The sequence below is a fragment of the Leucoraja erinacea genome, chromosome 12 (assembly GCF_028641065.1).
Source record: "Leucoraja erinacea ecotype New England chromosome 12, Leri_hhj_1, whole genome shotgun sequence".
Lineage (NCBI taxonomy): Eukaryota > Metazoa > Chordata > Chondrichthyes > Rajiformes > Rajidae > Leucoraja > Leucoraja erinaceus.
In genome coordinates, this window is record NC_073388.1 from 11,567,591 (window position 1) to 11,590,465 (window position 22,875).

General features: G+C 42.2%; 1 protein-coding gene across 1 annotated transcript in view; it reads left to right on the plus strand.

Moving 5' to 3' along the window:
* Positions 1-21,380, plus strand: part of gab3 (GRB2 associated binding protein 3) — a 131,392-nt gene extending 110,012 nt beyond the window's left edge. Inside the window, exons 5-10 of the mRNA XM_055643573.1 lie at positions 833-918; positions 3,350-3,590; positions 5,132-5,222; positions 7,179-7,284; positions 11,646-11,759; positions 13,726-21,380. Of these exons, the coding sequence (XP_055499548.1) occupies positions 833-918; positions 3,350-3,590; positions 5,132-5,222; positions 7,179-7,284; positions 11,646-11,759; positions 13,726-13,866 (779 nt within the window). The 3' untranslated portion in view covers positions 13,867-21,380. The remainder of the gene's footprint in view (positions 1-832; positions 919-3,349; positions 3,591-5,131; positions 5,223-7,178; positions 7,285-11,645; positions 11,760-13,725) is intronic.
* Positions 21,381-22,875: the final 1,495 nt, after the last annotated feature.

Here is a 22,875-nt window from a genome sequence, read left to right on the forward strand (position 1 = left end):
GCATCATAAAACATATATCAGGTGTCCAAATCTTTAGTGAAGGATGAAAGGTGTTCAATGGTATGGTCAAGATGGATAAACTAAAATGCACAGTCAGTTTCAGTTGAGTTTATTGTCACTTGTAAAGTGAAAAGCTTTTGTTGCAAGCTATGCAGTCAGCAGAAAGACAATAGAAACATAGAAACATAGAAATTAGGTGCAGGAGTAGGCCATTCGGCCCTTCGAGCCTGCACCGCCATTCAATATGATCATGGCTGATCATCCAACTCAGTATCCCGTACCTGCCTTCTCTCCATACCCCCCCTGATCCCCTTAGCCACAAGGGCCACATCTAACTCCCTCTTAAATATAGCCAATGAACTGGCCTCAACTACCCTCTGTGGCAGAGAGTTCCAGAGATTCACCACTCTCTGTGTGAAAAAAAAAATACATGATTACAATTGAGCATAGGCACAAAATGCTGGAGTAACTCAACGGGACAGGCGGCATCTCTGGCGAGAAGGAATGGGTGACGTTTCGGGTTGAGACCCGTCTTCAGACTGATGTCAGGGGAGTCGGAGGTACAGAGATAAAACATAGTCGGAGACAGTAAGACTGGTAGGAGAACTGGGAAGGGGAGGGAACGCAATCACGTTGTAATCAGGCCATTTACAGTGTATAGATACATGATAAGGGAATAACATTTAGTACAAGGTAAAGCCAATAAATAGTCAGATTGTGGGATTGTCAAAGTGTGATTGGCAACCGATGAATATCTCTCTCCTCTTTTGAGTTGCTTGTTTTGAAAACTAATGTAGTGTGCTTCAATCAAATAACTAAATTTGGGTTTCAGACACTGAAGAATGTAATCTGTTCCCTTTTACTGATTACCAAGGGAATTGCATAACATCTGCAGAGGAAGTATTCAATGCCAACCTGGTGAGTACTGTGGACGTGAAGAGTAAATATCTGATGTGACACCATGCATATTATATGGTAAAACAAGACAGTCTGGAAAGATAAAATACACACTCAATTTATTAGTACCAAATTCACCTGTCATCTTTTATAGCAGAGGGATTAATATGTTTAAATAAGATGTAAGCAGCTTAAAAACATACAATATTTGTCCCACCTGCAGCCCCTATACTTCTAAACCTTTCCTATCCAAATGTCTTTTAAATGTCGTGATAGCACCTGCCTCAACTACCTCCTGTGGCAGCTCGTTCCATACCCTCACTGCCATTTGTGTGACAAAGCTGCCCCTCGGGTTCCTATTAAATATTTCCCCTCTCCCTGTAAACCTATGTCCTTTGGTACTTGATCTCCCTACCCTTGGTAAAAGTGTGTGAAGAAGGGTCCCGACCAAAACATCACCCAATGCATCTCTGCAGAGATGCTGTCTGCCCCTCTGAGTTGGGGGCTGTCCCACTTGGGCGACCCAATTGGCGAGTTTGGATGAATTTGAAAAAATGACATGTTGAAGACCTCCTTCGACAATATCGAAGACCAGCTTCAGATAGCTGTGACTAGCTTCTGGAAAATTGGACACTGAATAGTGGAGAGTGAAGATGACCTCCTTCGATTTCCTTCGATCTCCCTTCGACTATGATGAAGACTATCTACGACTACCTTCGATTACCCTCGATTACCTATGGCTAACATGCCGACCTACTACGACCTACTACGACTAAACCTACGAGTAAAAAAAATGTGGATTTTTTCCATGGCAACCTTTTTTTACTCGCGGGCATTTTTTAACATATTGAAAAAAACGCCGCGACCTGGCTGACACCTCGAGTACGCGGAGACCACTCTCGAGCATGAAGGAGAGTTACGAAGACCTCCTACGACCTTGTGTCGACCATGCTGCGAGTATGAGTCGAGGGCAAACTCGCCAGAACTTGCGGATTAGGTCGCCCAAGTGGGACAGCCCCTTAACTCAGGCATTTTGTGTCTATCTTCCACATTTAAGTAATATGTTTCATAATCTTGGGATTTCACAGAGTAATTCGCTAGCAATGTGAACTCCCTGTGATAACCACAGGTCTCCCTGTGACCACGTAGGTTTTCTTCGGGTGCTCCGATTTCCTCCTACATACCAAAGACGCACAGGTTTGTAGGTTGAAGATAGACACAAAATGCTGGAGTAATTCAGTGGGTCAGGCGGTATCTCTGGAGAAAAGGAATAGGTGAAGTTTCAAGTCAGAGCCCTTCTTCAGACGCCTTCTTCAGAACCCTTTTTGCTATTCCTTTTCTCCAGTTATGCTGCCTAACCCACGGAGTTACTCCAGCATTTTGTATCTGTCTTCGGTATGAACCAGCATCTGCAGTTCCTTCTGACATCGGTTTGTAGGTTAATTGGCCATGGTAAAATTGTAAATTGTCCCTAATGCATAGGACGGTGCTAGTGTATGGGGATTGCTAGTCAGCACGGCCTCGGTGGGCCGATGGACCTGTTTCTGCACTGCTTCTCTATAGTCTAAATTCTAAAGGAAATTAAATACTCTGTTAGCACAAGAGGTTTGCTTTTGGATTTCAGCCGTTCAATTGTCCCATCAATAGGTTTCTTTCTTTCATAGGATGTGGGACGTGCTGCCAAAACTAGCTTCTGTGACCCATCCCTACTTGGTCGTGGAAGGAGGGATAGGGCGCCACTTTCTTGAGCTGCAGCAATTAAGGCACTTCGATGCTTACATAGAAACATAGAAACATAGAAAATAGGTGCAGGAGTTACATTTTTTGGTCATCGTTATTACAGCTGAATGATTTTCCAGCTCATTTTAGAGCAGTGGCTTTCAAAGTGAGATCATACGTGAGACTGCAACACGGTGGCACAGGGTTAGAGTTGCTGCCTTACAGCGCCAGGGACCCGGGTTCGATCCCCGCTACAGGTGCTTGCCTGTACGGATTTTGTACCTGCATGGGTTTTCTCCGAGATCTTCGATTTCCTCCCACACTCTAAAACATAGAGGTTTGTAGGTTAGACAAAAAAGCTGGAGAAACTCAGCGGGTGCAGCAGCATCTATGGAGCGAAGGAAATAGGCAACGTTTCGGGCCGAAACCCTTCTTTAGGCAACGTTTCGGCCCGAAACGTTGCCTATTTCCTTCGCTCCATAGATGCTGCTGCACCCGCTGAGTTTCTCCAGCTTTTTTGTCTAACCTCCGATTCTCCAGCATCTGCAGTTCCCTCTTAAACACGAGGTTTGTAGGTTAATTGGCTTGGTACAAGTGTAAAATTGTCCCTGGTGTGTATTTGCTGGGGATCGCTGGTTGGTATGGACTCCGTGGGCCGAATGGCCTGTTTCTGCGCTGTATCTCTAAACTAAAAAACGAAACGTAAACCTATTTCTATTTCTTTCTCTTACAGCAGAGACTACCAGCCCATCACTGCAGTAACTTGGATAGTGGTGATGACAGTTACGTTCCTATGAATCCAGGATCTTCTCCAATAATATCTGCAGCTGACTGCACATCAGATGGCTACATTCCTATGAGCCCGGCTTGTACCAATCTGGTCTTCCAATCAGCCACCATAGACAATCCACCATTACCTACGGATATAGAACCTCCTCCAGTCAACAGGAACCTCAAGCCTCGAATCAGAAAGAGTAAGGGAGATTTCTAAAATCCATTGTGCGTTTATTTGTGCATGGGACAGGATTCTGCCTGTTTGCAAACAAAGCTGATTTTACATGGGAAATTATTTATTCCTAAAACCAGCTTGTGCATGCTTTGTTTTTTTTACTGGGAGCTTCATGAGTGAAAGACTCTTATGAGAGATATATGACTAAAGTGCACTCCTAGTCAGTAACCGGGACTTTGTTCAAACTGTACTCTTGAAGATGGCTCAAGATTTGTTGTACTAAGTTTCTAGATATTGGAGAGATGAGGGACATGGGATAGGGAAGATCAATATGGTTGAGATCAGCCATGATCGTACCTTTAGTAAGGAGACGAGAAGGAATTTCTTTAGTCAGAGGGTGGTGAATCTGTGGAATTCATTGCACCAGATGGCTGTGGAGGCCTGGTCAATGGATATTTTTTATGCAGAGATAGATTGATTCTTCATTAGTAGAGATGCCAGGGGTTATGGGGAGAAGGCAGGAAGATGGGGTTGAGAGGTAAAGATAGACCAGCCATGATGGAATGGTAGAGTAGGCTTGATGGGCCGAATGGCCTAATTCTGCTCCTGGAACTTATGATCTTGTAGCATGGCAAATTAGACTCAAGAGGCCAAATGGGCTCTTTTTCCTTATGCTGTTATGTATAACACTCCATCAGTAAATGGGTAGAATGCCTGAAGTCTACACTGCATGTGAAGCATCTGAACAGGGGACATGTCCTGGAAGCCATAACTCCAACAGCAAGTCTAGGCACTGTGGTGTAGTTGGTAGAGCTGCTGCCTCACAGTGCCAGAGACCACTGTTCGATCCTGATCTCTGGTGCTGTCTGTGTGGAGTTTGCACATTCTCCTTGTGACCACGTAGGTTTCATAAGTTCTTAAGTTATAGGAGCAGAATTAGGCCATTCAAGGTCCATCAAGTCTACTCTGCCATTCAATCATGGCTGATCTATCTTTCCCTCTCAACCCCATTCTCCTACATTCTCCCCATAACCCCTGACCACACCCTTGCTAATCAAGAAATAATTTCCTCTGGGTGCTCTAGTTTCATCCCACATCCCAGGGAGATGCAGGTTGGCAGGTTAATTGGCCCCTGTAAATTGCTCCAGGTGTCCATGGATAAGTAGAACTAGTATAAACGGGTGATCGATGGTCAGTGTGGACTCAGTTGGCTGAAAGGCCTGTTTCCATTCTGTACTGTATTTGTCATTGCGAAAACAGTTGCTGTTTCGGCCGATGATAGACTGATATAGAGAAAGCCCGCCCTTCCTTTGTCATAGCTGAAAATCTGATCTTTTAAATTATTAACAATGTCAAAAATGAATGCAACAACCAATTGCTTTGACTTTTCCCAACGGGGAAGAAGACTTTACAAATGTTACATGGAAAATAGGTGTAGGAGGAGGAGGCCATTCGGCCTTTCAAGCCAGCACCGCCATTCATTGTGATCATGGCTGATCTCATTGTGATCATGGCTGTTCTGTGCATTAAGTAATCTCATCTCACACAATGCTGTTTAAATTGCAGTCAAGCCACCACCTTTAGATTTGACGAACTTGTCGACGATCAGGGCAAACTGCAACCGTCCCGGAGTCAGCCGGACTCGGAGTATGCCATTGTAAGTATGCTTACCCCGAGAATAGATTTCCTTTCCTTTCTTACAATTTCAACAAACGTCCCAACCCCACCAGTATGTCAAATGTGTTCCCTTGCATGGGTATAACTTTGTGAGCAAGAACAAGAGAAGGGTGGCACAGTGGCGCAGCAGCAGTAGAGCTGCTGCCTTACAGCATCACAGACCCAGGTTCGATCTTGACTAAGGGTGCTGTATGCGTGGAATTATCTCTATCTTTTAGTCTGTAGAAGGGCCTCCGACCTGAAACACCAACTATTCCTTTTCGCCAGAGAAGCTGCCTGACCCACTGAGTTACTCCAGCATTTCTAACCCTAATGCATTTTGTTGTCTCTGTACTGTACACTGACAATGACAATTAAAATTGAATCTGAATCTGAATCTGAATTTAGTGTCTATCAGAATTTAATTACTCCATTGCCAGTAGATGCGCCAATTGAACACTCTGGACTTATAAAGTAATGCCCCTGTCCCACTTAGGAAACCTGAACGGAAACCTCGGGAGACTTTGCGCCTCACCCAAGGTTTCCGTGCGGTTCCTGGAGGTTGCAGGTGGTTGCCGGAGGTTGCAGGTAGTGGAAGCAGGTAGGGAGACTGACAAAAACCTCCGGGAACCTCACGGAAACCTTGGGTGGGGCACATAGTCTCCAGAGGTTTCCGTTCAGGTTTCCTAAGTGGGACAGGGGCATAAAGAACCTTGCACAAACTAGATAGGAACCCTAGGATTTCCTGATATGCATTACTCAGTTACATTGGTGGGAATGTCTATATCCATTAAACTAGTGGGGAGCTGAAGTATCTTTTGAACCAGCTGCATCTGCTTGAAATAGTGGTGGATTTCTTCTTGCTGTTTTCCGGACAAACCCTCTGAGTTACTCCAGCGCTTTGTGGCTGGAGATCATTAATGTTTCAACCTGCACAAGTAAACCCCTGATTAGTTATTTAGCGAACTTAATTTAGAAATTGATTTTTTGATTTGAAAAGTTATGTTACATGTAACGTTTTGTTACATAATGGCTTGGAGTTCGTTTTTTGTTGAAAGCGAAATGGATGTAAGCAAGGGAAGTGACATTCAAGACAGACACAAACTGCTGGAGTAACTCAGCGGGACAGGCAGCATCTCTGGAGAGAAGGATGACAACAAAATAGAGAGAGTACAGAGGAGATTTACTAGAATGTTGCCTGGGTTTCAGCAACTAAGTTACAGAGAAAGGTTGAACAAGTTAGGTCTTTATTCTTTGGAGCGCAGAAGGTTAAGGGGGGGACTTGATAGAGGTCTTTAAAATGTTGAGAGGGATAGACAGAGTTGACGTGGATAAGCTTTTGCCACAGAGTGTAGGGAAGATTCAAACAAGAGGACTTGACTTGAGAATTAAGGGGCAGAAGTTTAGGGGTAACATGAGGGGGAACCTCTTTACTCAGAGAGTGGTAGCTGTGTGGAATGAGCTTCCAGTGGGGGTGGTGGAGGCAGGTTCGATTTTATAATTTAAAAATAAATTGGATAGTTATATGGACGGGAAAGCAATGGAGGGTTATGGTCTGAGTGCAGGTAGATGGGACTAGGGGAGAATAAGTGTTCGGCACGGTCTAGAAGGGCCGAGATGGCCTGTTTCCGTGCTGTAATTGTTATATGGGTTATATGAATGGGTGACGTTTCGGATTGAGACCCTTCTTCAGACAGTCTGAAAAAGGGTCTTGACCCGAAGATGCTGCCTTCCCCGCTGAGTTACTCCAGCATTTTGTGTCTATCTTCGGTGTAAACCAGCATCTGCAGTTCCTTCCTACACAAGTGATATTCAGATTCAGAATCAACATGATCAAATGGAACTGTGGTTCAGTCCGGGGCTGCTGAATGTCCTCTTCCTTTATGTGTTATCATTCAGTGTTCTCTGCCATGCATTAGATCGTCACTATCTCAACCTTTCTTCCTTTCTAATGTAGCAGGTGGAGTACAGCCAACTGCAGCATATCCGACAGCCAAACATTATCAGCCCGAAGCTTTTACAACACCTTCGATGGGGATTGCGAAGAAACTTACACTGCAATGGTAAATAAAATGTGGATGCGCGCAAAACTGTGTGGCCATTAATAGGGCAGGTTTCTTTGGTGACACCAAGCACATTGTCCAATGCCCTTTCTGCTCAGGGCACTGACGTTCAGAAAAAAATATTCTTAACTGGACATGAAATGCATTAAAATAAAAGACACAAAGTGCTGGAACAACTCAGCGGGCCAGGCAGCATCTCTGGACAATATAGACAGGTGACGTTTCGGATCGGGACCCTTCATCAGACTGATCAGCCTGAAGCGAAACGTCCTCCAGAGATGCTGCCCGCCCTGCTGAATTACTCAACCCGAAACATCACTGAATACTTTTCTCCAGAGATGCTGCCTGGCCCGCTGAGTTACTCCAGCATTTTGTGTCTATCTTTGAATTACTCTCGCATCTTGCGTCTTCTTTTTGTAAACCACATATCGGCAACTCCTCGTTTCTACATGAAAGGCTTTTCATGTAGGTTCTCACACCTATTCTGGGTGACCTTCCTGCATTCTAGGACATTGGCATGACTAAATTGTGTATTGGTGGTTTTCACCTCTCCTTTGGCCGTAGACTGTAATGCTCTGAAATTTGTATTGGTGTTCTTGTACTATGCCTATATAAGCAGCAAGGATTGAATTTCACCCCGTTAGATTGCTGGAGGTAAATGTTACATAGAAACATAGAAAATAGGTGCAGGAGTAGGCCATTCAGCCCTTCGAGCCTGCACCGCCATTCAATATGATCATGGCTGATCATCCAACTCAGTATCCTGTACCTGCCTTCTTTCCATACCCCCTGATCCCTTTAGCCACAAGGGCCACATCTAACTCCCTCTTAAATATAGCCAATGAACTGGCCTCGACTACCTTCTGTGGCAGAGAGTTCCAGAGATTCACCACTCTCTGTGTGAAAAAAGTTCTCCTCATCTCGGTTTTAAAGGATTTCCCCCTTATCCTTAAGCTGTGACCCCTTGTCCTGGACTTCCCCAACATCGGGAACAATCTTCCTGCATCTAGCCTGTCCAACCCCTTAAGAATTTTGTAAGTTTCTATAAGATCCCCTCTCAATCTCCTAAACTCTAGAGAGTATAAACCAAGTCTATCCAGTCTTTATTCATAAGACAGTCCTGACATCCCAGGAATCAGTCTGGTGAACCTTCTCTGCACTATGGCAATAATGTCATTCCTCAGATTTGGAGACCAAAACTGTACGCAATACTCCAGGTGTGGTCTCACCAAGACCCTGTACAACTGCAGTAGAACCTCCCTGCTCCTATACTCAAATCCTTTTGCTTTGAAACCCAACATACCATTCGCTTTCTTTACTGCCTGCTGCACCTGCATGCCTACCTTCAATGACTGGTGTACCATGACACCCAGGTCTCGCTGCATCCCCCCCTTTCCCAATCGGCCACCTCCCTGCTCCTATACTCAAATCCTTAGTTGGATGTATAGCTAAGAAATCTCACCCATATCATGGTCGAATATAATTTCTCCAGATGTAATGACAGACATAGTCAACTAAACAAGTAAAGGTACCCGCAGTGGTAGAGCATCTGAATGTACATACATAGCATGTACAATACATACATACATGCATAGCAACTACAATCCAAAACACAAGCAAAGAAGGGAAATCAAATAATGTTTTGGACTCTTTTGAGACAAAGTGTAATTCAAAAATGGAAACGTTTTTGTCATCAAAAGCGTAGTACAATTTTTTTTGAACAGATTATAGTTTTCAGAAAGGGTAAAGGGAATAAGACACAAGGTTGGAATGTCAGGTTTGTACAGGAGAAAGCAGTGATCAGTCTAAAGGAGGATTTTTTTTTGCCTTCCTAAAATAAACAATGTCCTGAGAAGCTTGTGATTAAATCCCAACGTTATTCGTCTCAACAGATGAATAAAGTTTCTTAATTCAGCGTGAAGGTTTTTTTCAGAAGTGAATTTCTTCATGTTGCCCATTGTCAGAAGCAGTTTTTGAAAGTAATTCGAAACTTGTCCTTTCTCATTTGTACTCATTGCGCTGACTATTATAAGTACACAGTGTTTCTGTGACCCATATAATCAGAGTAATAGGCAGATAATGTTCTACTATAAGGTATTACAAACCACGGTTACGCATGACTGAATGAAAGAATGAACTCTTTGGCCTCTCGATCTTTGCACCCAAAACTGTCGGCAAATCACTGGCTGATTTAATCTCTCTATTCTATTGCAAGCGTAGGAGGCAAGTATTGGACTTGTCATCGTCCACCCCAGCCAAGCCCCCTGGCAATCCCTCCAGATAGAACAAGCATTAGCCTGCATTGACTTTAAGTTAGAAAAAATTAGTCTGCTGTAAATGGGAACACCCAGCCTTTGACGGCACTGGTCTTGTACTCGCTGGAGTTTAGAAGGATGAGGGGGTACCTCATTGAAACCTATTGAATAGTGAAAGGCTTGGATAGAGTGGATGTGGAGACGATGTTTCCATTAGAACATAGAAACATAGAAACATAGAAATTAGGTGCAGGAGTAGGCCATTCGGCCCTTCGAGCCTGCACCGCCATTCAATATGATCATGGCTGATCATCCAACTCAGTATCCCGTACCTGCCTTCTCTCCATACCCCCTGATCCCCTTAGTCACAAGGGCCACATCTAACTCCCTCTTAAATATAGTCAATGAACTGGCCTCAACTACCCTCTGTGGCAGAGAGTTCCAGAGATTCACCACTCTCTGTGTGAAAAAAGTTCTTCTCATCTCGGTTTTAAAGGATTTCCCCCTTATCCTTAAGCTGTGACCCCTTGTCCTGGACTTCCCTAACATCGGGAACAATCTTCCTGCATCTAGCCTGTCCAACCCCTTAAGAATTTTTGTAAGTTTCTATAAGGTCCCCTCTCAATCTTCTAATTCTAGAGAGTATAAACCAAGTCTATCCAGTCTCTCTTCATAAGACAGTCCTGACATCCCAGGAATCAGTCTGGTGAACCGTCTCTGCACTCCCTCTATGGCAATAATGTCCTTCCTCAGATTTGGAGACCAAAACTGTACGCAATACTCCAGGTGTGGTCTCACCAAGACCCTGTACAACTGCAGTAGAACCTCCCTGCTCCTTTACTCAAATCCTTTTGCAATTAAAGCTAACATACCATTCGCTTTCTTTACTGCCTGCTGCACCTGCATGCCTACCTTCAATGACTGGTGTAGGCGAGTCTAGTTCTAGAGGTCATAGTCTCAGAATTAAAGGACGCTCCTTTAAGAAGGAGATGAGGAGGAATTTCTTTTGTCAAATGGTGGTGAATCATTGGAATTCTTTGCACGGAAGGTTGTGGAAGCCAAGTCAATGGATATTTTTAAGGCAGAGATAGATAGATTGTTGATTAGTACAGGTGTCGGGGGTTATGGGGAGAAGGCATATGGGGAGAAGAATGGGGTTCGGAGGGAGAGATAGATCAGCCATGATTGAATGGCGGAGTAGACTCGATGGGCCGAATGGTCTAATTCTGCTCCTGTCACTTAAGCACAGTGGATCATTGCTTTGCTGAACTTGACCATTCTGTTTACAGATGTGGCCTTGAGCTCTGGTCATTTGCTATTTGAATTCTCACAGGCAGGCCATTGTGTCCTTAGTTTCCAATGCTACCCTCTCAAGGCTTAATGGAAATTGGAAATATAACACACTTAACTTACAAAGTGTTTCTTTACAATTGTGCAAACACCACAATAAATTCAACCATTTCTGGTCATTACAACTAGTTCTGTTTTATCAGACAATGAGTGTAAGTAATACTTTGCCATCTGCAAACAAAGTTCTTCTCGACTCATCCTTTTTCTTCATATACCTCATTACCATCCACTCCCAACTTTCAAAATCAGCCCTTTTTAATTTTTAAAATTTTTAAATTTTTTAAATTTACAAAAACATCTGCCTTCCATCTTATCACCTACTTTCTATTTTGTTATTTGCTTCCTTCCCCTATTTCCTTGCCCCTGTACTTGTCTAAAAAAGGCACCTCATATTTATACAGCACCAAGCTGTAACCTCTCCAACTTTTATTTCCATTTCTAGTGATTAATTTTGCTTCTTTCCACCAATTTTACTTGACTTCTTGAGTTTCTCAAATAATTTTCAATTTCAATTTATCAGCGTTTATGGCATTTGATTTAGAACATATGATAATTACCGTGACATACATTTAGTTTGGATTATTGACTCGTGCAGGTACAGTGAAAAGTTTTGTTGTTGTGTGTTTTTCAGTCAGTGGAAGTACTGTACATGATTACAATTAAGCCATCCGCAGTGTACAGACACAGCATCAAGGAAATAACGTTTAGTGCAAGATAAAGTCCAGTAAATTAATTTTTTACTATCCTTATCCACAGGAACGCTCGAGCTCTGTGTACAATGGTAATGGCAGCAATCACTGGCCACGGACATTAAACCTTGACTATCTAGCCTTAGACTTCAATGCAACATCTCCATCTCCTGTTCAGAAGGTACGTTGTCCTAATATTGGGTGGTTGAAATCTACAGTCACTTGCTACTTGGTGTAGTATCTAATGCCCCTGTTCCACTTAGGAAACCTGAACGGAAACCTCTGGAGACTTTGCGCCACACCCAAGGTTTCCGTGCGGTTCCCAGAGGTTTTTGTCAGTCTCCCTACCTGCTTCCACTACCTGCAACCTCCGGGAACCGCACAGGAAACCTTGGGTGATGCGCAAAGTCTCCAGAGGTTTCCGTTCCAGGTTTCCTAAGTGGGACAGGGGCATTACAGTTCACAAATGTGGCACAGTGGCACAGCTGGAAGAGCTGCTGCCTCTCAGCGCCAGAGACCTGGGTTCGATCCTGACCTTGGGTTCTATCTGTGAGGAGTTTGAATGTTTTCCCTGCGAGCACATGGTTTTTCATTGGTTTTCTCCCACTTCCCAAAGATGTGCGGGTTTGTAGCTTAGATGTGCGGGTTTGCAAATTGCCCCTAGGTCAGGCAGTGGATGAGAAATTGGGATAATGTAGAACTAGTGTGAATGAGTGATCGGTGGTCAGCAGGCCAAAGGGCCCGTCTCCATGCTGTATCTCTGAACTAAACTAAAACTAAATGTTGAATATCACACGGTATGGTGCTTTAGTGGTTATGTTGCTTCAGACACGAGTTGGAATCTTGCACAGGGAGTTTGGAAATTTAAATTCAAGTAATTAAATACAATTTGAATAAGTATCAGTGTTTAAGACTCCAAAAGTACCAGATAGGTATCCCTGCTTCTTTAAAGCACTAGAGGAATGAAAATCTCATCCTTCCTTTGTAGTTTGACCTGTCTGTCATGCCAGAGATGCAAACATAGTTATATCTTAAATGCCCTCTTAAAATACACCAGCATGTTATTCAGTACAGAAGGAAATTAGGTGAATGTAGGTCTTCTCTGAACAGAGTGGACGTGGAGAGGATGTCTCCACTGGTGGGAGAGTCCAGGACCCAAGATCATAGCCTCAGAATTTAAGGAGGTTCCTTTAGGAAGGAGATGAGGCGGAATTTCCTTAGAAAGAGGGTGGTGAATCTGTGGACTTCATTGCCACAGAAGGCCGTGGAGACCAAGTCAATAGATATTTTTAAGGCAGAGATAGATAGCTTCGTCATTAGTGCTGGTGTCAGGGGTTATGGGATAAGACAGGAGAATGGAGTTGAGAGGGAGAGATAGATCAGCCATGACTGAATGGCAGAGTAGGCTTGATCGGCTGAATGGCCTCATTCTACTCCTTTCACATGACCTTGTCAGCGATACTGTATTCTGTGAATTAATGTTTCTGAAAAAAAACGGTTTCTATGATTCAGATTCAGATTCAATTTTAATTGTCATTGTCAGTGTACAGTACAGAGACAACAAAATCTATGAAATACCTCAAGTGGACAAATCCCTTAATGCAAATGTCCATTGGGGTAACAAACTAAGTGAAAATAAGAAAGGAATGGAATAGTGTGCAGCGATGAGCATGTGAAATTGTGGAGTGCAAGGGAACTTCTGAGAACAGGGGTGATTGTGAGAGGAAGCGTGAAAAAGGGCAGTGAGATAAAGTAAAAGAGAGACAAAGATATCAAAACTGTGGGACGAAGTACGTGAGAAGTGAGTGCTTAGAGCAGCCGATGCATCTAGTGCAGCACGGAGGCGCAGCAGTAGAGTTGCTGCCTTACAGCACCAGAGATCCGGATTCAATCCTGATTACAGGTGCTGTCTCGTGACCCGGTAGATTTTCTCTGGATACTCTGGTTTCCTCCCATATCCCAAAGATGTGCAGGTTTGTTGATTAATTGGCTTTATAAATTATTCCTAGTGTGTAGGATAGTTCTAGTATACGGGGTGATCGCTGGTCAGTGCGGACTCAGTGGACAAAAGGGGCTGTTTCTGCTCTGTATCTTTAAACTAAACTAAAGCACCACCTAATAGATTGCTTGTCCTGTCTTTCTCACAGAAACCATTCCTTTCATCCATGCTGGAAGAGCGGGTGGATTATGTCCAAGTCGACGAACAGAAGACCCAGGCTCTGCAGAACACTAAGGAGGAATGGACTGACGTACGTCAATCCTGTAACATGTCAAAACCTTTAAAATGAGGGATTTTTACTACAACCACAAGCATTACCAGCTACGAAATAGAGACGGAAACAAGGCCGATATAGTTCTAGTAATCACAGATTGCAGGAATAAGTTAAAAATGTTCTTCTTTTAATGAATAAGTGAAGGTAAAATGACAACAGGCAGCTTGCTCATTGTTGATTCAGTCAGAAATATGAAAATATGATTTGAAAAATATTGATATCTTTCAGACAATTTTCCAGTGAAGTTTTTGGTCAGGTACTGTGTCAAATTACACTGAGGAGTTTGCCAAATGATTTTTTTTTAACTGAAAATCCAGTAAGAGAGATCAAACCGTTAGTGCTGGACACTACCGGGATTAAAGCAAAGAGTGAAAGAGAAGAATACATACAGTAAGATCAGGAAAAGTAGATGAAGCTGTACCTGAACTGCAGAAGCATACTAATTGTAAGAGGAATGTCAGGGCTAAGCAAAGGCAGTCTGCAATGAATCCTATCTTCAAAGCACTGGAAATGTGGGAGAGCCAAAACAAAAAATGCAACATAATGCTCTAGGATGCAAGAGGGAAAGTTCATACAAGCATTAATTATAATAGCATTAACTGTGGTCTGGATGAGAGAAACTTTAAGGGCAAGGTATAACAGGAGCGGGCATCAAGTGTTCTTGTATCCAGAAATGTAAACGGTCTTTTTCATACACGAAAGTATTATCCAAATTACTTGCAGGAAGTCTCAGCCTGTGAGAATGATGCGACAATTGACATCGATATTTTGAAGGGTAATTTCAACCATTTTGATCACCGAAGGCCGTTTAGCGCAAACAAACTGAACACGTTGGGGATCTGAAATGAAAACAGAAAATGACACAAGTACTCAGCAGGCTCTGCAACGTCTGCAGAGAGTAAAACAGAGTTCATGTCTCATGGTATGGAAGTTAATGTTTACGTTAAACATTAACTCCACTTCTCTTTCACCAGCTGGTTCCTGACCTGTTGGGTTTATCCAACATCTTGTGTTTTGAGACTGGTTTCATCTTTTGGTTGGTCACCCTTCTTTGATTATGGGGCGGAACTTAAGAATAGGCTGAGCAAAACTATTATGAAGCAAGATGGCAAAAAATACTTTCAGAAAATTGTGCTGAAGCTGCTGGGCGATCCTGCAATTCCCAGTGATATGCTTCCAAATCTTCTTTACTTTCCAATCAAATTACCTTTTTTTACTGCCTCATTCCAAGATGACTATGTTGCCTGGAATTATTAACACACTTATTGTACTAGTTTATCAGGTATAGCCGTTCTCAAACTGGGCAGGTGGATTTTTTTTTTCCCCGAGTCAACAAAGAACGTAAAGAATAGATTTATAGTTTAACTCAGGAGCAGAGACAGCGTTGTGGGCAAAGCAGGCGTAAGAAACTTATTCTGAAAATGCAGGGAAGGAACAATGGCACTAGGAGAGGTAGAATGACAGATTTGGATCAAGACCCTCTATTTGAACAAGACCACACCAAAACCATCAACTTCTTACAGAAGCTGAAATATCTGATGTGCTTTCCCCATATTTTCCTAACCTTCTTATACAAGCATGGGCAGTCGATTGCCATTTGTCATTATTAGTGAAGAGACTATCGACTCTCAGATCCCCTCACTCTCTCATTTCATTAAATATTTTCCTGGCCTTAAGCAGAAGCAATGGCATTCCCTTCCTTGGGAAAATAATAATCTAAAGATTATCACAACCTGTTTTCCTTCTTCAACTATGTACACAAATCCTTTCTTTCAAATTGGGTGGCATGGTGGCGCAGCAGTAGAATTGCTGTCTTGCTGCATTAGACCCGGGTTCGATCCTAACTACGGGTGCTGTCTGTACGGAGTTTGTACATTCCCCCCGTGACCACTTGGGGTTTCTCCAAGATCTTTGGTTTTCTCCCACACTCCAAAGACGTACAGGTTTGTAGGCTAATTGGCCTGGTATAAATGTAAATTGTCCCTAGTGTGTGTAGGATAGTGTTAGTGTGCGAGAATAACTGGTCGGTGCAGACTCGGTAGGCCCAAGGGGCCTGTTTCCACGCTGTGCCTCTAATCTAAATGAAACTAAAATGAAACTAAACAAATGCAAAAGATATTTATATGATCAGCAAACATGGTGTTGCAACTCCTGAAAGAAACTGAAGTAAAGTCCTTTAAACTAATGGCGCCTTCAGAATGGTTTGATGCTTTTCCTTGTCCCCAGCTCTCCACCATTGAGGTCTAATAGTTAGTCTGAAAGGCCAAGCCATGACATTGGGAATGGAAGAGCCACCTCAAAGCATACCAACTATTTGCATAACAATTTCATTCTCCTTGATTTAAATATAATATTTCTGATGCCATTGGTAATTTTTTTATTGTAAATTTTTTTTTATTTTGGTAATTTCACCAATTTTTGCCATTTGATAATTTGATCACATGAACATAACCAGCAAAGGGACTAGATATGTCAATGAATGACTCCTGGGCCCAGGTTCAAATTCTGTTTCGATTTGACCTGAAAGTCTATGGTATATTGATTTCAGGAGCACTTTGTTTCAATTATATAGACACAGACACAGGCCCTCAGGTCCATTGAGTCTGCGCAGTAGACTGGCACTACCCTACATACTAGGGAAAATTTACAATGTTTTATAACGAAAGCCAATTAACCTACAAACCTGTACGTCTTTGTAGTGTGGGATGAAGCCGGAGCACCCAGAGAAAACCCACACAGTCACAGGGAGAACGTACAAACTCGGTACAGGCAGCACCTGTAGTCGGGCTCGAATCAGGGTCTCTGGTGCTGTAAGGCAGCAACTTTAACGCTGCGTGCTGCCCTTAAATTAATCTTCTGGTGAATACCGACAACACAAGCCAGCTCTAAATGATAATCAACATAAATTATTTCACACTAAATCTCATATCTTACACGTGCTTTATTGTGGTGCTAGCCTTTATTAAATCCATCGTCAATTTTCAAATAGTCTGCAATGCATGAAATGTTGATGGTGATACGGGATGGTTTAGATGACGCTGGCGCTATCAGAATCAACGCTGTTTGCAAGAGGAAGTAAAAAAAATAAGGAAGTTGTTTTTCCCACACTGGAATGAACACAAGCCAAATGAAAATAGTCAAACAGCAGACTGATTGCTGAGGAACCTTCAAGCTCCAAACCTCCAATATATAAAATAAGATGAATATTTCTTGACATTTTACTGCTCCCACTACATGGAGGAAGTGTCACTTGGGAAAGCATGTACTCCCAGGCCAACAATTCGTTTATTTTGAAGGTAGACCCAAAATGCTGTGGAACACAGCAGAACTGGCAGCATCTCTGGAGAGAAGGAATGGGTGACGTTTCGGGTCGATACCTCTCTTCAGACCCGCCATCAGTGAAGAAGGGTCTCGACCCGAAACGTCACCCATTCCTTCTCTCCAGAGATGCTGCCTGTCCTGCCGAGTTACTCCAGCATTTTGTGTCTACCTTCGATTTAAACCAGCATCTGCAGTTCTTTTCTACACGATTTGTGTATATTTTTACATTTAACTATGGAAAACTAACTGTGAACTGCGTGCGCTCAGAAAACTTTTCACATGGCATTCAAAAACCAAAAATGAGTAGTCCTGGCAACCAAGAAAGATTACATAACTGAATGATAAATATCACATTTTGTGACTATCTGCAACTGGGATTAATATTTAACAAGAACGCAAAAGCAAATTATTTTCCAATTTTTTACTCCTTTACATAAGGGTCACCATTCCAAATAATTAATAACTAGTGCCAATACTTCATTTCTGAGAAATAATACATAGTATATGTTCAAACTAATAAATAAAAAAACTCAATTGTGCCAATATTTCATTTAAAGAATTTTGAATCGAATGGCCCTCCTAGCTACCCTGAAGCTGTAATTACACGTTCAGAAATACATTAATCCATGATTATTGATGCACACACACAGTGCTGCAGTCGTCCCTTGCAGCCAGAGACTATTCCAGTAACACATAAATTATCAAAACAGAAAATGATTGAGTTCCCATTTCGATCTTGATTATAAGTAACTTTTAAATTAGTATTTCATTACAAACAGGCAGAAAAGCCACGCAAGTGCTTCCATATATAACGGGCGGTGCAAACTCTCTGTCCACACGGCTCTCGGCATCCAATGAACTCAGACATGTTTTATTTAGCCGTCATCTTACTTCAGCCCATTGTAAACATTCTGCCTCTTTCACCTTAACTCTGAATGTCGTTAAATTAGTGCGGGTTGGATAAGCTCGTCAAATGATGCTTTTGGTGCGATATTCTGCAGGATATTATTTCTGAATTATATCCTTCCAGAAATACAACAAAAAGGTCACACCTGTTGATTGTTCCCCAGTTGTGGCCTAGTCAAATTGTAAATTTTGAAGCAGGACTTCCTTCTCTCTGCACATCGGCCCCTGTGTAAAAAGTCAACACACTGCTTGCCTTTCTAATTGCTATCTGTCTTTCTGTAAATCAGGCCTAAAGGCACCTACATCTATTTGAACCTCAATTTTTAATAGAAGCTCTCCAGTTAAAAACATATATTCTCATCTGCCCTTGGTGTACTTAAAATAACCACTACTTACAATGGACTCATTTAATTGGGTCATGAAAGATGAAAAAAATATCCTTGCTTTAAATGACAGAACAACAAAACGATGACAAAGATGACAAGCTATACATTTTGGAAATATTAAATAAGAATAAAATGCTGTAACACACTGATTCTCACTCATGCAAAGCGAACCTTCCTTGATATTTATTCCAATCTTATCAAAATGTCATTCTATTTTGTCCTTGGGGGCAAGATACTAAGGAGCAGACTGATAAATGGGAATGACACAGATGAATTGTGATCTAGTTCAATGGCAAGATGAGTTAACAGGGTCAATGGTCCAAAGCTGTTTCTAAAATGCTTAATGTTAACCTGATCTAACGCTCAGAGGAAAAGGGCAAGGTGATTGCTAGTAAATGTACTCATATCAACTTCTTCACGTAGGGAGAAATCAATACAAAAGGTGTCCTCGTAAATGACATAAGATGAATGGAACACTGGATCTGAGCTCAACTCTAGTTTATATGTGGATACAAGGAACTGTAGATGCTGGATTACAAAAAAAGGACACAGAGTCCTGGAGTAACTCAGCAGGTCAGGCACTATCTCAGGAGAACAACTTTGGTGGCACGGTGGCGTAGCAGTAAGTAAGGCTACTGCCTTACAGGGCCAGAGACCTGAGTTTGATCCTGACTACATGTGCTTGTTTGTACGGAGTTTGTACGTTCTCCACCCTGTCATGCGTGGGTTTCCTCCAAGATGTCAGGTTTCCACCCACACTCCAAAGACGTACAGGTTTGTAGGTTAATTGGCTTGGTGCAAATGTAAATTGGCCCTAGTCTGTGTAGGACCAGTGCTAGTGTGTGGGGGGTCGCTGGTCGGGTGCAGACTCGGTGGACCAAAGGGCCTGTTTCCACGCTGTATCTCTAAACTAAACTAAACATGGATGGGTGGGGTGACATTTCGGGTTGGGGCCATCCTTCAGACTATAGGTAGTTGGTTACCATGGGTCTGAAAAATGGTCCTGATCCAAGTTATCAGTCACTTATCTATGTTCTCCAGAAATGCTGCCTGACCTGCTGTGTTACTCCAGCATTCTGTGTCTTTTTTTTACAAGTTTATAGGAATGGATGAAAACCTTTGCCCATAGGCCACAAGAGATTTACCTGCAAGGTGTTTAATGGATAATAAACTATCCATGGACAGTAAACTGTTTAATGGATAGTAACTATCCATAGTAAACTGATGGGGTTCAAACATGGCATTGTTTTCCTATGAGACATATGGAGCTGCAATGATCCAATTTTGGTGAATAGTGCAACCAGAAGCATCTGTTTATGTCCCTTTTATAGAAGATGACAGACCTACTGTATATTTCCATCATCTTACGTTTTTTATTTCAAATGACGTTGTCTATCTGGAATCAAAGAGAAGGGGAAGGGTTGGTACTCAATCTCAATTCAGTCAATCTTAGTCAGCTGTCTGTAAATGGAACCTCAGGGACCCAAGAAACATCCTATCTGCCAAGGACCACAGTTGTCAGAACAGTGCTGTGAAAAAAGCTGGGAAATTGTATAATGCCACTTCATATCTTTAGGTATTACAACACAAATGGACAGAGAGGTGCTGGTTATGGAAGAGATAACCTATTGATATAAAATAGCATCGAGAAGTTGCCAGATTTCCTTTTAAATCAACTCACTAAAACAACGAAAATGTAAATATAAAGTGAATTGAGCACAGATGTCGAAAGAACTGTTCAAATGATTTGAGCATTCCATCTAAGATAGACACAACATGCTGGAGTAACTCAGTGGTACAGGCAGCATCTCTGTATAGATGGGTCAAGACCCTTCTTCAGACGTCATCCATTCCTTCTATGCAGAGATGCAGTCTGTCCCGCCGAGTTACTCCAGCATGTTGTGTCTATCTTCGGTGTAAACCTGCATCTGCAGTTCCTTCCTGAGCATTCCATTTCATTTTTTAAAACATTTTATTCACTGCTGAATTGTCACATAAGCAAAAAGAAATTCAGATTGTTGGCAAAATGACTGATTTTTATCAAGAACAAAGTCAGTTTGCCTTGGTATGAAACATGTATTTCATCTTGTTTGTTTACGTTAAAAATAATTTCAGAAGTTATTGACAATAAGAGGAAAACTATCTGACTCATCCTTGCTCACCTATTCAGAGAAGCCTTTTACATTTCATTACCAAATGCAGCTGTGTCTCAAGAGACTCCAAGGCTTCCAACTCAAAACAAAATGATTCAGAACTTCATTCCATTTGTTAATCACAACTTGTGTAGAGTACATTGATGTCAGCCCAATCTTTGCTCCACTGAACTAGCACCACATGTCCACTCTCACAATATTTGTGCCGAACATGATGCTTAGATAAGCCAAACTCATCTGCCTGGACATGAGCCATAGTCCTCCATTTCCTGCTTACCCATGTACCTATTGAAAAGCCTATCACACGCCACTGTCCTACCTGCCTCCACCACCATCACCCCCCCCCCCGGAAATGTATTCCAGGCGCCACCAGCCTCCGAGAAAAAAAAAATCTCGTTTAAACTAATAATATATGTTTTACTTTATCAGCCTTGCACATTTCTATGGGAATCAGCTGGAATACAGCCAAGGATAACTTTGGAGTTGCAATTACTCTGGGCAATTTGAAGCCATATGACTACATAGGGTTGGTCACTAATTAAGACAAATCCAATCTGTTGTTTTATACCTTTCTTCAGGTTATCATCTTCAGGGAAGGAAATTCTTTTTTTTTTTTTAAAGAGTGGGGAACAACCGTTTAGCAATTTCTCAGATCTGAAGCATTAAACATCCAATATTGACCAAAGTTCCTAATTATGAAACTTTCCGAACATTTCAGAATAAGAGGGATCTGATAGGGATCATAGATTAGATGAGGTATTGCATTGAGATCACTGCAGTACATTATCGTCCTTTATCCAATGTTTATAAATGTTTGTATATAAAGCTCTGTAAAATATTTCTGTTAAATAAAGAATGTGTGTGCCATGATCAACATTTCCTGTCCAATATCACTATTTTTTCCTGATCCCAAGTAAAATATCTTTGCATTGATGGGTACAATGCAAAACTTCAAGTAACTCTTACTTTCCTTCTCTCTCCATCCATCACCCTTCCTAGTTCTTTGACTAGTCTGATTGCCCCGATTACATTTTATCTCTATTTGCTTTGTTACCACCTTCTCCTCGCTAACAATGATCTATTCTACATTTCCCGCTGATGTCTCATGTTCACACCTTATCTCTGTGTCTCCCTCACCCCTGACTCTCAGTCTGATGAAGGCTCTCAACCCAAAATGACACCCATTCCTTCTCTCCGGAGATGCTGCCTGTCTCGCTGAGTTACTCCAGCATTTTGAGTCTATCTTCGGTCCAAACCTGCATCTGCAGTTCCATCCTACATATAAAGGGGCTGTACCACAGCGGCGTCCAAATCCGCGAGTTCTGGTGAGTTTGCCCTTGACCCATACTGGCAGCATGGTCGACACGAGGTCCTAGGAGGTCTTTGTAACTGTCCTTCATGCTCGAGAGTAGTCCCCGCGTACTCGAGGCCTCAGCTAGGTCGCGGCGCATTTTTCAACATGCTGAAAAATGCCCGTGAGTAAAAAAAGGTTGCCATGGAAAAAAATCGATACTTTTTTTACTCGTGGGTTTAGTCGAAATAGGTCGTAGTAGGTCGGCATGTTATTCGTAGGTAATTGAGGGTAGTCGAAGGTAATCGAAGGTAGTCGTAAATAGTGTTCAACATAGTCGAAGGGAGGTCGAAGGAGATCGAAGGAGGTCGTCTTCACTCTCCACTATTTGGGTCCAATTTTCCCAAAGCTAGTCGAAGCTAGTCTTCAACATAGTCGAAGGAGGTCTTCAACATGACACTTTTTCCAACTCTCCTAAACTCTTCTAAACTCGCCAATTAGGTTGCCGTAGTAGGACAGGCCCTTAATGAAAAGCTTGCAGGTGAGTTATTATCATTGCAAGGTTAATGACACTGAATGTTCAAAGAATTATTGATTTAGGATATACCATTCTCCAGAATAAATTCGAGGAAAAGGAAAAATGCCAAATCGCCAGTGATTCTATTGAATTCTACTTGCAGTTATCAGAATTGTCAAGAATCGATTTACAGAGGCGTTCTATTTAAAATCTAATTGAATGATAGAGTAGAAAAGAGAGTGAGGGTGAGTGTTATTGCACACATTTGCCATGCATAACATGTGCATGTACTTGAGGCACTCGGGGGGGACATAGAGCAAATTAATATTTCAGATGTGGAAATTGACTTGCACACCTAAATAATACATTTAAGTGTGGACCACACACAGTCACGGTAATGGAGTTGTACAGCACAGAAACAGGCTCTTTGGACCATCATATCCATGCCAA